We start from the raw sequence: 15540 nt of genomic DNA on the forward strand, positions 1-15540 counted from the left end.
CACCTTTCTCTTTTTGTTTTGGCTGACCTCAGAAAAAAGGATGGTTTCCTGCTCCCCGGGGCTCCCTGCAGTGCTCTGCCATTGTGCCCACTCACCCCAAACCTTAACACCTGTTTCTGTCACAAGTGGCTGTTCACACTGTCACTCCTTTCCATCACAGAGCACTCTCCACGCAGGAAAAACAGAAATCATCTCTCTCTTGATTCCTAACAGAGGGAATGGTAGGTGTGCTGGTAAGCAAGGAGTACTAGGGCTTGAAGAGAGAGCCCCCTCCAGTGCCTGAGGGGGCTGCAAGGGAGCTGCACAGGGACCTGGGACAAGGACATGGAGTCATGGGACAAAGAGAAATGGCCTCCCACTGCTGGAGCACGATTCAGATATTTGGAAGAAATTCCTCCTGTGAGGTGGGGAGGCCCTGGCACAGAGTGCCCTGAGAAGCTGTGGCTGCCCTGTCCCTGGAAGTGTGCAAGGCCAGGTTGGACAGGGCTTGGAGCACCCTGGTCTAAGGTGCCCCTGCCCATGGGAAGAGGGATAGAATGAGGTGGATTTTAAGGTCCCTTCCAACACAAACCATTTCAGGATTCTATGAAAAAAACAAATCAAATGCTGGGATGTGCCAGATCCATCAGCAGTGCTAGAAGTCAAACCTTTCCACAAAATAACCAAAGGAAGAGTTTTGTTTATGTCATTGCTGCACACCACCACCTGTTTTTCTTACTAAACACACATAGTTCAAAACAAAAATTAGTTAATGAGACAAACCCCACCCCAGCCCCTCTGGCCTCACATAGCCTCAGGCATATCACAGCAGGATGATTGGAAAGCCCAAGAAGACACTGCCCAGGTCAAGGGCCCTCCATTTGTACACTGCTAAAAGGGCAGCAAAGCCATTGTACCAAAGCACTTTGTATTCCCTTGGCTTTTATAAGATTCACCACCTCCCGTGTGTTCGAGCAGCTGTGTGTTTCCTGGGGAGGAACGCTGCTAGAACTATTGATTTTTGGTAATGTGGCTGTACTTTCTGAGAGTAAACATGCTACAAGATTTAGAGGACAACCACAGACACTTTTTTCTGCTCTTGTTTCAGGCTGGCTTCTCACCAATGCTCCTGTGCTCCCTGAGGCTTTCCACGACAGAAGCCATGGGACCCCAGCATGGAGAACTGCACATCTGAGACCTGCCTCAGGCAGTGTGGAGAGAGGCCCATCAAACATCCTCCAATACCTCTGAAACACCAGGAATCCTCCAAGACCTCTGGAACACCACGAAGTGGCTTCCCATCACAAAAGCACCCTGCGCTCGGGTCCCTGGGGACTTGGGAAGAGATTGCAGAGAGCCAAGCCTCTGCTTTTGACTTTCACTTCTATTTATCTTGAGGAGAAGCCAAGCAGAGCCAAGAAAGATATTTATAACTCTCCCCTCTCCCCAGCCACCACAGAAACGCTCTGGTTTTGGAGGAACCCTGGAGCACAGCTGATGAAATGCCTCCTGGGAAAGCACCTTAGCATTTTTTTATTCTGCACCAGGAAAGAAGGTACCTGGAGGTTGTTGCCCTTTGGAAGCGAACCAGTGATAACTCGAAGACTGGCTGACTCCCCTTCCCATCCTTTCCTACGGCTGCCAAGGGCCCACCTTTCCCTGAAAAGGCTGCAGGGAACATGAGGAGATGTGGATCAGGAGCAGCCAGGAGGGAGGCAGGGGAGGAGAAATGCAACCGCCCGCAGAGCCGTGTCATTTGATTGGAGTGGGACGCAAGGCTCAGCAAAAGCACAGTAATTCTATAAATCCAAACATGCCAAAGGATTTATGTCCTCAATGCCCAAGGAATAAATAAGAGGATGGAGGTTGGTATTTTTTTTAAAGTATTATAAATGAGAATGAGCCTGATGGAGGTAAAGGTCAGCTTACAGAATCAACACCACATATGCAGTGCAAGCTACTAACTCCCATCAAGGGAATAGCACTTAGAGGACTAAGTGCCCTCTGTCTCCCTGCTGCCTTCCCAAATTGAATTAGAATGCAATAAGGAAAGAGCACTGTTAACTTCTAACCCCAGACCCAGCACCTCCAAGGAAGTGCTCCAGGGATGTGCCCCGCCTTTCAAGTCACAGCCAAAGGTTTGGGAAATACTCAGCGAGGATGCCTGCATCTCCCACGGGGACAGAGCAGGTGCCTGGAGAGTGGCAGCAGCAGCATCTCAGGATCTGTGGGGGATGGTACAGACTACAGCCACACTGCCCTCCTCAAGAGAAAGAGCCATGAGGTCCCAAGAGAAGGAGAGAACTGGATGATGGATAACCCATATTTCACAGGTCAGCCTGCAAACTACCATAGGCCCAAGTGCACCTCCCTCTCCCTCTGCCATCCTGGGGACTGGGTCCAGGAATACACCACTTAGGTCCTGATGAAAGGCAGGCAGCCCTGTGGTAGCTCCCAGAAAGCAAATTTTCCTCCACTTCTCCCCCCAAAATCATTTATCTTGAGTCAGGAAAAGACAGCAGCACCACTGTCATTTCTGACACCACATTTTCTCCCATTTAAGACAATTCTGTTCAGATGCTGGAAACCCTTCTTCCTCTGAGGTCTGTTCCCCTCGATTACCCACAAATTACCCAGCAGACCTCCCTTGGGATGAGACAACCATTTTCTGAAGGAAGACAAGAGCCTGAAGAGTTGTTTTGGGACAGATGGAATCACACATCAAACCGCTCGCTCCTTGCAAACCTGAGCCAAAACTGCTCGTACAAACTTCAACTCCTAAACCACAACAACTTCCTTATCAAAGGCAGAGCAACAGATCAAACCCAAGATGCCTCTTTGCCACATTTTCTTCCTCTTTTCAAGCATGTAAAGTAGGTTTTGCTGAGGCAAGGAGGAGGATGACTCCTCAATGAAGAAGTTAAAACAGGCGCCTAAATGATGTCGTGTTCCCAAGCGCTTGTTTGTCAAGCTGTCCTCCTCGGGGGGCTCGCTTCCCACAGACAATCCTCCTGGAATGAGACAGCACCTCTATGTTCCAGCCTGGGAACAACAGCAATAAATCACAGCTAATCCACATAAAGACAGCAGCGATGTGTTTCAGCTTCTGTTATGAAGAGCGGAGGTGCCAGCGTAAACTGGGGCCTTTTAAATCACCTGTCATGGGTTCAACAAGCATGAGAAATATTAATGGATTCAGCTGGAGAAGCATTGGGAAGTGGGAGGACAAAGTAAGTCCACGGAAAGGAAGGGAGTCAGAGGTATTTAAAACTTCCTTCACGTAATCTCTGGCTCGCATTCATGCTGCCTTGGCCTGGATTTTGCCTCTACCATCAGGATTATTGATCAGTTTTTAAAGCCTTACGTAGTTTACAGTAGTCAGCCAAAAAAAGACTCATTCTGAATTAATAAAAAGTCCAAGCAGCTCTGCTGAGAGCCTTGGAAATGCCGAGGGAGCAACAACTCATTGCAATGCCTTGCAATTAAAAATTCCCACTAACAAGCAGCAATACAACGGGATAACATGTATGTGCAGACGCAGACACACACACACACACACACACCCCCCCACACACACCTACCTCTCCCTGGACTGCAGGGAGTTCTGCTGTGAACCCCAGCCCCGGAAAGCAGAGCCGTAGGGCTGGGCTATTATAGATCAACAGCTCAAAACTGTCCCCAGTGACTCAGCGCTGCGGGCGAGCAGTGCCGTGTAATGTCATTAGCCTGTGACAATCCGCCTCACAAACCCCGCTGCCCTCGGCAGGGAGCTCAGGGAGGGTCCTGTTTTCCATATCTGGAACGAACACAGAAATTAGCAACTTCAGAGAGGCTGGGAGGAAGAGGCACACAGCTCCAGGAGCCTACGGCTGTGGATGAGCTTGCTGTCATTCCCACTGCGTGGTCCATGCTGAGGATGGGACACCAGCAATCCCTCCTCTGCTGTTTCTCCTGGGTGGAAGATGTTCATCCACCCCAAGATCCCATCCAGGAAGGGTGTGAACACCATTGGGCTCTACCTCCATGGTACAGCACATGTAGGAGGATCAGGCTGACAGACAACCCAGCACTGGGAATCGGGGTCCGGCAGCAGACAGCAGCACACGGAGAGCTCCAGCCAGGAGATTAAATGGAGGCTTTGGGAGAGCTGGAGGCTTTATAGCTGCAGCTGCTCTGCACCAAGTGACAACACTCACCAGCTCACCTGCTGGGAGCACAGCCCCAGCATGTCCCAGTTGGGAGCAGCAGTGAATCAGGGAACAGGCTCAGAAAGCCAGGAGGTTTCCCTCAGAAATCAGCATGTTATGGTGCTGTTATCCCCTTCGGGGAAAGGGAGGAACAAACAAAATCCCAGGCACCTGCTGACAAGCATGGAGAAAAATTAAATGGTGTTTCTGAAGAGGTGCCTCAACACAGAGCAACAAAACCTGTTTGTCTGAAGATTTTCTGTGCTCTCCCCTGGGAACTTTTCCATCTCACAAGAGATAATATATTTGAATTAAAGTTTGTATAACATGTCCACAGCTTGGAATGGAAAACACTGGAGAAGAGGAGAGAACAATCACCCTTGTGCTCAAGCACAACCGCAGCTCCCATGCCAGGCACAGGAGGAAGGCGCTGACTCCTCGGCAAACTGCTGGGTTACTGATACCAGCACCAGGCAAAAAGGACTGAGGGAGGAAATGGCAAAAACATGGGAAGACTAAAAGTTTTTTAGACTTAAAAAACTGAATTTTGAAATGTGAAATTAACACTCAGAAACACTGATGGACTCTAAGAGAGTCCACTGAACTCTAGTGAACTGTGTCCATCTGAGTTCCTCTGAAAAACCTCCTTTGCTTGCAAAAACCACGGCCTCCAATCCTGCTTTTGGGATTCCACTTACTTGTTTGAAGCACCTCAGTCCTGAAGCCTCCCACACAGACCTGCCAGGACCTCTCCAAAAGGCTGTTTTTATCTCCACAGCTGTAACAGTTCCCAGGTTGCAGTATGTGCTGGCAGAGCTCCTACTTCCTCATCCTAAAAAATTCACCATACCCCATCCCAGCTGTGACCCAAACTCCCCCAGACTATGACAGACAAACCCCAAACCAAAGCTTCTGGTGGCTCCCAGAAGATGAAACACAACCAGGCAAATTGTCAAGATCTGGGGAGTTTGTTAAATGAGTAGATTCTCTTTCCTTCTATTTTTGACTTTCAAAATTTTCTGAAGCAATTTGGCGCCATAAAAAGAAATACCTGATTCCCATGTTATTCACCCTGGACACCACTCCACCAACGATTATCTGTCAGAGGTTTAATTGTGCTTGGAAGCTTGCCAGGGACAATGCAGGAGAAGCATAGCAAAAGCAGGTAGGCAGACATTCATCCGGAGAGGTGGCTCTTCTCAGTGCTCCCAAACAAATTAACAACTGCCTCCTTTCCATGGCTTTTTAAAGGATGGCTGGCTGGGCATCCAACATTTTCCAAGACTGTTCAGGTGTTACAGCCTTGGAAAATGTTGTGCAGAGTCACAAGGGTGGAAGACGGGTAGGAAGGACAGAGGGTGGTTGTCACCTGGGCTGCCCGCACCAGCCACAAGGCTGCAGATTGTTTTGTTTCTGCAAGTGTGCAGCTGGCTCTGGAGTGTCTCTCCATCCCCAATATAGCATCCAGTCCTTCCACATGGATAATGCAAGGAGCAGCCCTTCCCCTCTCCTTTTTCCTCCAGCCTCTGACAAGATTTAAAAGGCAGCAGAAGAGACCTTTTCACCTCATCTCCCTTAGGAAGAATAAAGCAGGCAGACTTCAGGAGGGAGAAAATCTTGTGTCAAAAAGTCCCAGTGGCCTCTCTCTTGGGAGATCCCCAAGTCAGGGCTATCTCCTCTACAACACAGGAAAATCCCTTACAATTGAATCACTGGTGCAGTCCCTTGGAAACAACGTAACCATTTTTCTCTGGCAAAGTACCACCAACATAAGCAGCAGCAGCAGCAAGTTCATGGAGAAAGATCCAAGGTGCACGATGGGAGGTTTCCTTTTTATATTTTCATTTCCTGAGCCAAAGGAAATGCCATGTAAATGCCAAGTAGCTCTTGGTACATTCAGAGATGCCATCTCATGGGTGTTCTACACACATTCCATGTAGGAATCATGAAGTGACAAACTGAAGAAAGGATCAACGTCATCAGCTTCACCATCCTCCCCTTCTCCAAGGCAGGAGGAGCTTGGTGGTGGCAGATCTTGGCTTAACATCTCTGCTCCCTCAAAACAATCCCCTTTTCCCAGCCTCTCTAGAGCAGTGCTTTCTTACCCTCCCCTTTACAAAGATTTTCCTAATCTCTTGCTGCAACTTAAGCACATTATTTATCACTTTATCATCCACTACTGGCAAAAGCATTTCCATGCTTCAAGTTTTTCCTGTGTGCTGCCCTCCTTCCCTTTATTAGCCTCAAAACAACTCTTTCAGCCCCAGCTTGCAGACATTTTCTACCCCTCCAACTATCTCACTTGTGTCCTCTGGGTTCTTTGCACCCATCCACGGTGCCCAAAACTGGACAAAACCTTCAGCTAAGTATAGTCAGACGTTTACTTTAAAGACATTTGCCTCTTCTTTTATTTCCATGGGCTGACTCAGTCCGGAGCAGCCCCCCATAAGCCAAACCCTGGCCTGTTGGGCTGGTATTGAGGAACTTCTCCATCCTCCACCAGTGCCAATGCTCCCTCCTGGACCTGTCCTTGTTGGCAGCTGCCTTTTTGTTTCTGCCTGATTTCCCAACGTTGTTTGGAGCTCTGTTCCCTCCTACTCACGTGTCAAATATTCCTGCCTCTCCCCAGCTGGGTTTCACCTGCAGACCTCAGAGTGTGTTTCATGCTGCCCGTAACACCCTCCTGACCTCCACGGGTGGGATGAGTACGAGGTTTCCAGCCCTGTGAATATGGAAGCAGCTGATCCTTCTCTGACTGCTGCCATGTGAAACCTCTTCATAAAACTGGAGCAAAGCCACCTCAGCTGCCAGAGGGTGATGCAGCAGTGGGGAGGGTGACATTCAGCAATAGTCTAAATTAATCTGTCAGGCTGGATTTTTTTTCAAATAGAACTGTTCAGGGCTGGGTGCAGGCTTTTGTTCAGCTGAGATCCCCTCCCTCCATGATGCCCCCGCCCCCCCCCCAGCCCTCAGACAAATCCACAGCCAATCCTGCTACTACCACTGCAAAATCTTTCCTTTAGCTCACAGTTTTGGGTCTGTTCCCCCCATCACAAATCCATGAAAATTCATGTACTTCAGGATATCAAACCCCAGTTGCTATGGTGAAAGGCATTCTGCAAACTAAGAAACAAATACAAGTGGGACATTTGGAGGTTACCAGATTTTTGCACGTCTTTCAGACAAGAATAAAAACCCTTTCAGCAAATTAATGGATCTGATAAGATCCCAGACCTACACCTCAAATGTGAGGGATTTACAGTACAACTTAAGGAAATTAATAATCAAACACTGCATTTCTCCACAGAAGCCTTACCCCACAGCTCCTATAACAGCAAATGCAGCAACAGTTTCTAAGAGCTGGGTTTTGGCTTTGCTGCAGAGATGGCAAGGAGGCACATCCGGGAATATCAGGACAAGGAGCTCCCATCAGTGTGACCTCTCACTACGCCCACTGAACACCAAGAGGAGGAGTCTAGCTACAGAGCCGGTAAATTAATTCAGACAGACACAGAAAATTATCCAGCAGAAGGGTCATGGCACCTTTGGGATGAACTGCCTACTTTTGCTAATCAGTGGGTTGGGGTTTTTTGCATTTAATGTGCTGGGTCCTTGCCTTCCATTAAGGCGCTGCTGTAATTCAACCCCTGCCAGCTCCGCAGAGAAAAATCATCTTCTTAAGATCAAAGAGGTGACGCTGTCCTGGCTGGCTGGTGGCACAGCAGGGATCTCAGGGAAATGAGGAGGAGGTGGGATGCTCACCGGGTGGGAGGCAGAGGCACCCACAGAACCTCCAAAAGGCTCAGCTGCTGGCCTGGGTGGGAGTGCAGTGGTGCAGGGGCAAGAGGATTCAGAGATTCTCAACAAACCCTCTTCCAGCACTCACAGCTCCTGCTAAAATTAGTCAGAGGAGCGTAGAGCACCTCTGAGAGGAAAAAAGAGGCTTTTCCTTTTCTTGGTAAGGTCACCAAAGAGATCTCTGTCATGCAAAGGCAGCACAAACCTTCTGCACTGCGTTCTCCTTCATGCAGTGAGTGGCTCAGCCTTCCCCCAAAACCTCCAACACTGACTCCAAGGCCCAAACACTCCAATAAAGATATTTTTGCTCCTTTGTCTACTCGGATTTTTCAAATGCCACTTCAGATTCCTGCTTCATCAAATGCAAATAACAGGAATATGGCTTTCTCTCCTCCTGAAGAATATAATTCACAGAAAAGCATTTTCACAGCAACCTCAATTTAATCTCCTTTTTTTTCCCCATGATTATACAAACTGATCTCCAGTCTCATCTGCTCAACTGTCACATCCTCCTATCCCACTGTTGCTCTAATTGCACACTGCTGAGCCCCCTCGATTGTTCCGGTACCTCTTGGTAATGGCAGGAATTCTCCCCTCTGCAAAGTGGCATCACAGCCTTTCATTTCTGCTTTTGATTCTTCTGTAAAAATGAGGTAAGGAAAGCACTGGTTTATTTCTGAGATACTGATGTTGCACTACAATCTCTTGCTCAGTCTCTCCTCACCCCAGTGGATTTTTTGTTTGGTATTTTTAACTCTAAACTTTCCAAGCAGCCACCTCCTGTTAGGTATTTGTTCCAGCTGTCAGTCCTACTTTGGATCTACATCTTTACCACCTCGCCGAGGATAACAAGATGTTCTTACCCCTTCTGAACACCAGGCAGTCTTGATCCTCACCTAACGCCAGTTCTTTAGCTCTTTGGTTTCACCTCAGCTTAGAAATACATCAGGAAAAGACTCAGCCTCCTTAAATCAACAGACAAAAACTACACAAAAGGCCTGGGTTCCAACGGCTGCAGAACACAAGATACACTCCTCATCTACAAGTGGAGTTGGCTCTGCACAGGGGCAGATGTTCATTTGTTTAGACCTTGGTGAGGTTGGGGTGTTTTGAGGGGCCAGGGGTTTATTCAGGCCAAGGCTTTCTTTTCCATTGCACCTCTGTCTATGGCATTGCATCAAATGTTTTAAGCTGAACTACTGCACAGCACAGCCATCCCACTGCTCTTACCCAGCAGGACAGACATGGTGACAGGAACAGCACTGGCTCTCCAGTATATCAGCCAGTAAGTGCACCTTCCCTCTGCTCCCAGTGAAAGCAGATACAGTGCCACAAGTCAGTACTCTCATGCAGGCCTCAAAAGAGAAGGAGCCTCATCAAATGATGCCTTATCTGACCTAGAAGCCCTCCCTAGGCACTCCTGCAGCCCCACTGCTGGACCAGGGCATGGCAGCATGTGTCACCACCTTGGCTGATCCCATTCCCAGTCTTCCATCCAGCTTAAAGTCTCCCCTAATGCCCTAAAGACATAAGATGGGCAGCTTTCTGCTGCTGTACCTCAGTAGCTGCTCCCTCAATATTTAATCTTGTAAGCTGTTAATGCACGGATCTGTGCTAAGCGGCAGGGTTCGGCTTTTTCTGCACTCAAAATTTGCTTCCTTCTTGTTTGAATGAGGCAAAGGGCATTCATTTACTTCTCAGACCTCAACTCAAGCCAAAATTCATTCCATTTTGACCCAGTGAGAGTCCAGGTGGTTTTCTTCCTTTCCCTTAACCGTGCAACAGAAATTTTTGCCCAGTTGGCCCTTTTGCATTTCTTCTCGTTTTTATTTATTCACTGCAGCCTCAGTTGGATTTGTTTGGGTTTTTTCTGGTTTTTTTTTTCACTCAACAGAAATAAATAAAAGCCCGGAGGCAGCGCAGCCCCGTCTCCGGAGGTGCCGGCAGCTGCCGTGGCCGCCTCAGTGCCAGCGCTGTGCCAGCTGCGGCACGGGGCACGAGGACACCGCCAGGACACGGCAGGAGGCAACGGCATGGAGCTGCCAACCCGGCATCTCCCCCAGGCCCGGCCCTGCCTCTCAGCCAGGAACTGCTGCCTCCTCCCTCTGCTCTCCCAGAGATGAGACACTCTGCTCCCGACCGGAGCATGATTTCAGCGCGTGACTGGGATGTTCAAAGGCAGACTAGAAGGAATACATATCGCTACATATTAAGTGGTCCATGAAGCATCCTCAGCTTTTAGACCAGAGAAATGCAAAGCCAAAGCTTTGTTGGGACACAAATCTATTGGGTCACAGAGCCCCTCAGGCTCTCCACCTATGCCAGGAAGCGTTTTTCAGGGATATTCTTCAAGACAGAAGTAATTTAAACTCCCAAACGCAAGTCATCCTACAGGATCTATTTTCTGAGCAGTGTGGGAAGGTACCGGCCTGCATAACCATTTATTAGCACAAATAGGAGTGTATGTTTAACTCTGCGGAACGGGTAGAACAAAGGATTATTAAATAAAATTCCGATTAGTTCAGCTGAAAGCAAAATACCAGCTGGAGCCTGGTGTAGCATGGGCATGTTATCAGCAAACATGTGCTGCCAGCGCATCTGCACACACACACACACACACACACACACACTTCCCCCTGCTCCGACCACGGGGAGCCTCAGCCTGGAACAGCAGAGCCACAGCACTTCCATCGTGCTCTGTGCTCCCATAGCTCCAGTCCTGCCCTGAGTCTTTGGCCCCACAACGGGAATGAGAGTGATGAAACCTGAGTTTTCCCACTTACCCTCCTACCAGCAGCCATGCTTTGTTAGCGTTCCAAGTGGGAACATAGCCACCGAGCACAGCTATCACAGAGTCCCACCACCTGGAATCACATGCAGGGCACATGGCTCTCCCTCCCACCAGCCTGCCTAACTGCAGCCATATTCATTAACAGCCCATCGTTTAGGTCCTGGTGCAAAAGTTAACGAAGCCACTTTGCAAGAGGGCAGCCTCCCCAGCACAAGATAAATAATGGATATAAAAGCAGGCTGGGAGGGAACTGGTGCATCCCTGCAAGGTCATGCTGGAATGCATCAGTGGCTCTCTGAGGCTGGGCTCCACCGGTAAGAAGCCTGGAGCTATTTATGACTCATGTAATTAATTAATGCCAACGGGCGTTCTGCTGCAGGCACGTGGGAGACCAAAGGGAAATACGAAGCGGGCAGGTTAGGAAATGTAGTGGAGGTGGGAGAGAAGGATGACATTTCTTGTGGTAAGACATGCTTTGAAGTAATTACCAGCAGTCCAAACAGCCAGCAGCTCTTTTGGCTACGTCAGTACAAAATCAATTAGGAGCTTTAAAAATGCATCGGGCTCATATTTCTGAGAGCATCAAGAATAAGAAGTACCCTCGGAAGGAGAGCAGCTGCATTTCCAAGCACAAGACCCATCCCTAGATCCCCAGACCCCCACAAATGGTGTGACCAGCAGAGGGAGCATCGTTAATACCTTCCCAATCACAAACGGTTTGGGATGAGAGCACGGAGGAGGACTCAGAGTTTGATTTTATGTGTCTCTAAAGCCTGAAGACAAGTTTAACAGAAGCAGGAGAAAGGAGCGAAGGTGAACGTGGAGAAAGCAGAGTCCTGCAGGCACTCAGGGCACACCTCCCCCTTTCAGAGCCAGCCCTCCCAACAACTAAGAGCTATCCAAAACTGCAGATCACATCAAGAAAGGGACCAGGGCTGTGGCTTCCCTGCTCCAGCTTGCAATACTGCAGTCTCACACTGCACACTCAACATGTGGCGACGCTGAGTCATGACACCACGCTTGCACAGACCGTTTGAGGACAATGAGAGCTTAACCTAATTTTGTCCCTTTGTTTGTCCTCTGCAGAGAGATCAATCAGTTCCACTCCCTGACTCCATATCCCCCTGCATCCAGTGCCTGATACATTAATAAAACTGTAAATACAAATAAAGCCCTCTCTTCCCCTCCTCTGGGAGGGCTCTAAAGTCCTTGGCTGTCCAGTTCCCACCCAGCCTGCATCTTCTCTCCTGTCTCTTAGTTGCCAGAATATCTTCTTACTGTTCTCAAATGTATCCATGCATTGTCCTCGCTCTCTCTTAACAGAGCTGCCTGCAAAAAATCCTCTCACACAATGAGGACTGCAAATTTGCTTACAAGCTGGTGCTGTTTTCCATTTCTGCTCCTCTGTGCATCTCTTTTCTCTCTGGACACTTGCAGGGGTCAAACACCACGGCATCAGTCTGCCACAGCCATCTGGATGAGCAGCAGAGGCTGCCTGCAGTCCCAACAGTGGCTGGCAAAGCCTGGGAGTCTGCAGCATGCTCCCCTTTGAGCCTTACCCAACCTCAACAGTCTGTTTTCTACCCTCTGATCACTGCCAAAGCCCTCAGATCCTGGTGGGACTTCCTACCACTACCCGCTATTTTTCCAGAGCAAATCAACAGCAAAGATTAAAAACAAGAAGAAAAGAGTAAGTGAAATGAAGAGTGGGGTTTAGTTTCATAAATATATATGAGTAGAACAAGAGCAATGAAGTGCTTCTTTCTGGTGGGCTGAGAATCAAGTCAAGCCTGAGTCTCCAGGGTAAAACAGGAGCAAAGTAAACGACAACACGAACACCCACTTAGCATTTGTGCTTCATATTCCTGCTCTGAGCCTCAGCAGCTTTAGGAATGCTCCTGTTAAATACCGTAATGCTCCCAATTACAAGTGATCTGGACTATTTATTTTCTGAACAGATTCCTCCCCACACCCCCCTACCCAGCCCCGAGAGATCCCATAAGCCTAAGACAAAAGCAGTCTTGAAGAGGTGTTTCTACCTCTTTTGGCTATACAATATCCATAGCTGGCTCCATTTCCCTAATTGTTTCATACTGACCTTGAGGATATTTTTGCCATCAAATGACTCCCGCTCCTTGAAAGATGATTTACCAGTCATTGTGTTGTTTCGTTCTTCAGCTGTAGAGGGAAAAAAGCCACCACCAGAATGAGCTTCAGATGGGAGAACTCTGTGTGCTGTACTTCACCCCCCACTCTGTCCCTCCCCAAAGTCAGCTGCCAGCTAATAAACCATCTTTGCCCAGTTCTCAGTGCAAAAAAACCCCACTTCCACTTGGATTTTAGGAGGAAAAGGGCTGGAATTGGTGCCTCTATTGGGATCACCTCTGTCACCTGGAGGAAAGGCCCTAAATCACAACTACTGCCCTGGTGATTCTGTAGGGCTGACTCCTCAGTGCAACACACCTGCTTCTCTCTGTCTCATTTTCATCCCACATCCTGCCGTGTCAGGGTGAGAGACAGCACTTGTGTGGCCTGGAGCAGCACCAAATTCCAGGATGAGCATGCCAGCGTGAGGCCAGGCGGGATGTGAACGGCACTGACACAAACCTCTGCTGCCTGCACCGTACGTGTGGTGCGGATGCCTCTGCGGGGTGGGCACGCAGCCACACACACACACACACAGAGACATTCAGAATAGCAACCTAGGCCTACAGCAACTGCCAAAAGCCTACGTCTGAGATTCACTTCCCCAGAGCACGTCTGGGCTTTTATATAATCCCCAAGTACATGATCTGTTCTTTCCACAGGACCTCTGCCTCACTCGGTGAATATATTCAGTATTTCTTTTTCATCTCCATCATTAACTATGAAGTCCCCCTCACATCCAGCTTGCTGTTCAAATCCTGTATGGAATACAAAGCGACTTCTACGGCTGCCTGCAGAATGCTGGCGGAATGCTCTCCCCATTGTGTCTGAATGCCTTGCATGCCTCCTGGGGTCGTGCCAGAATACAGACTCAGGATGCCAGACCTAGCTGCCCATGTGCCTCCCCTCACACAGAGCCACATCAGCACTCTGGGGTCACATTTTCAGGGCTCAGTTTAAGAGCTGAACCCCATCTTTACAGGGTTTCTAGGCCCTGGGTGTGCTTGTTTGACTTCAGCAGCAGTCAGACCCAAAGCCTGCCCAGAAAACAATGACACAAATCACCTGCTGTTATCATTGTCCCCACAGAGATTCAGAGGCAACAACTAAAGAATTCTTGACACAATCTATTGCAGTGCACAGGGGCCACCATGTCAGAGCACGCATGTTCGCACATGGAGAACCAGGCTGTGACACACTGCCCCTCCCCAAAGATGATGCTTTTAGGGCTGCTTTATAAAGTAATGTGATCAGAATGATGCTACAGACAGCCAGAGCAGACAATCTTTTGGCAGAGACAGCAGACGCCATACACTCAAGAATAGCTCACATTCAGCTTCACAGCCGTCTGCATCTGATTTAAGGAGAAAGACAATGGAATCACTTTCCTAAAGAAATGGGTAATCTCTAAGTTAACCAAAGAGGATTATGTTTTCATCTTGTTTGAAGGTCAGCACAACACATGGAGTTGTTACCCAGTTTCAGTTTAACACAGGGACACAGAGAGCCCAAGATCTCACCTCCATGAGGAGCAGCTGAGGTCACTTGCTCTGCTCAGCCTGAGGAGACTGAGGGGAGACCTCACTAGGGTCTGCAGCTTCCTCACAAAGGGCAGTGCAGGAGCAGCTCTGACCTCTGCTCTCTGTGACCAGGGACAGAACCCAGGGGCATTGCTGGAGCTGTGCCAGGGGAGGTTGGGTATTGGAAAAGGTCCCTCAGAGGGAACACTGAACAGGCTCCCCAGGAAATGGTCAGAGCTCCAAGGCTGCCAGAGCTCCAGGAGCATCAGGACAACGTTCTCAGACACAGGGTGGGATTGCTGGGGTGTCCTGAGCAGGGCCAGGAACTGGACTGGATGATCTCTGTGGGTCCCTTCCCACTCAGGACATTCTATGATTCTACTTGAACATATTTTTCCCTAGCCCAGATACCATGAGTGCTACTGGGTGTCAAGTTTTTGAATCTATGACTCTTGTTCATTGCTTTTTTCATTTTCTTCTGGGTTTTTATCTGCAGACATCTCCCCCCAGCCCTGTTGGTAAGAAAAAACACACTGAAAAAACAAACAACAAAAGCATCTGCTGAGCAACGGGATTTCTTTAAATGCATTTAGCAGCAAGGATGGAGGCTCTGTACGTACTTGGATCCTTCCTGAAGAGAGTGTTCATGACTGTGGCATGCAGCTTCACCCTATCCCATTCTTTAAGCATCAGGCCAGAGGCCACAAACCGCTCCACCAGCTGATCAGCCACCATCTGCAATCTAGGAAGACACAAAGAGAAAGAACAGGGCCATGTAAAACAAGGAGCCTCTGCATCATCAGCTTTTGGCTTTTCAGCCAGGAGGGTAGCAAGTGTGAAATGAAGTCTCTGCATGCACACAGGAAAGGGAGATAGTCCCTGATGGAAAGCGAGCAGAGGCATCAGGATTCAGCTCTAATGCAAAAAGTTCTGACTGTTGTGCAAAGCTTCCTCTGTGATCACTTCTGCTGCAAATATTCCACGAGGAAGGGCAGATTTAGAACAGCAGAGAGCTCCCTCACAGTGACAGATGTTACTGGGAGCTGAAGGATGCATCTTTCTACTGCCAGGAAACACAATGTGACTCTCCTTGCAAATGCTAAAATCTGCACACCCGCAG

General features: G+C 48.8%; 1 protein-coding gene across 3 annotated transcripts in view; it reads right to left on the reverse strand.

Moving 5' to 3' along the window:
• Nucleotides 1–15540, reverse strand: part of ASCC1 (activating signal cointegrator 1 complex subunit 1) — a 35626-nt gene that overhangs the window by 1908 nt on the left and 18178 nt on the right. For all 3 annotated transcript variants that reach the window (XM_083866358.1, XM_083866359.1, XM_083866360.1), the window contains exons 8-9: nucleotides 15041–15162; nucleotides 12854–12933 (exon numbers count right to left, since the gene is read on the reverse strand). In XM_083866358.1, coding sequence (XP_083722484.1) covers nucleotides 12854–12933; nucleotides 15041–15162 — 202 coding nt within the window. The remainder of the gene's footprint in view (nucleotides 1–12853; nucleotides 12934–15040; nucleotides 15163–15540) is intronic.

Source organism: Zosterops lateralis (genome assembly GCF_965231275.1).
Source record: "Zosterops lateralis genome assembly, chromosome: 8".
Classification (NCBI taxonomy): domain Eukaryota; kingdom Metazoa; phylum Chordata; class Aves; order Passeriformes; family Zosteropidae; genus Zosterops; species Zosterops lateralis.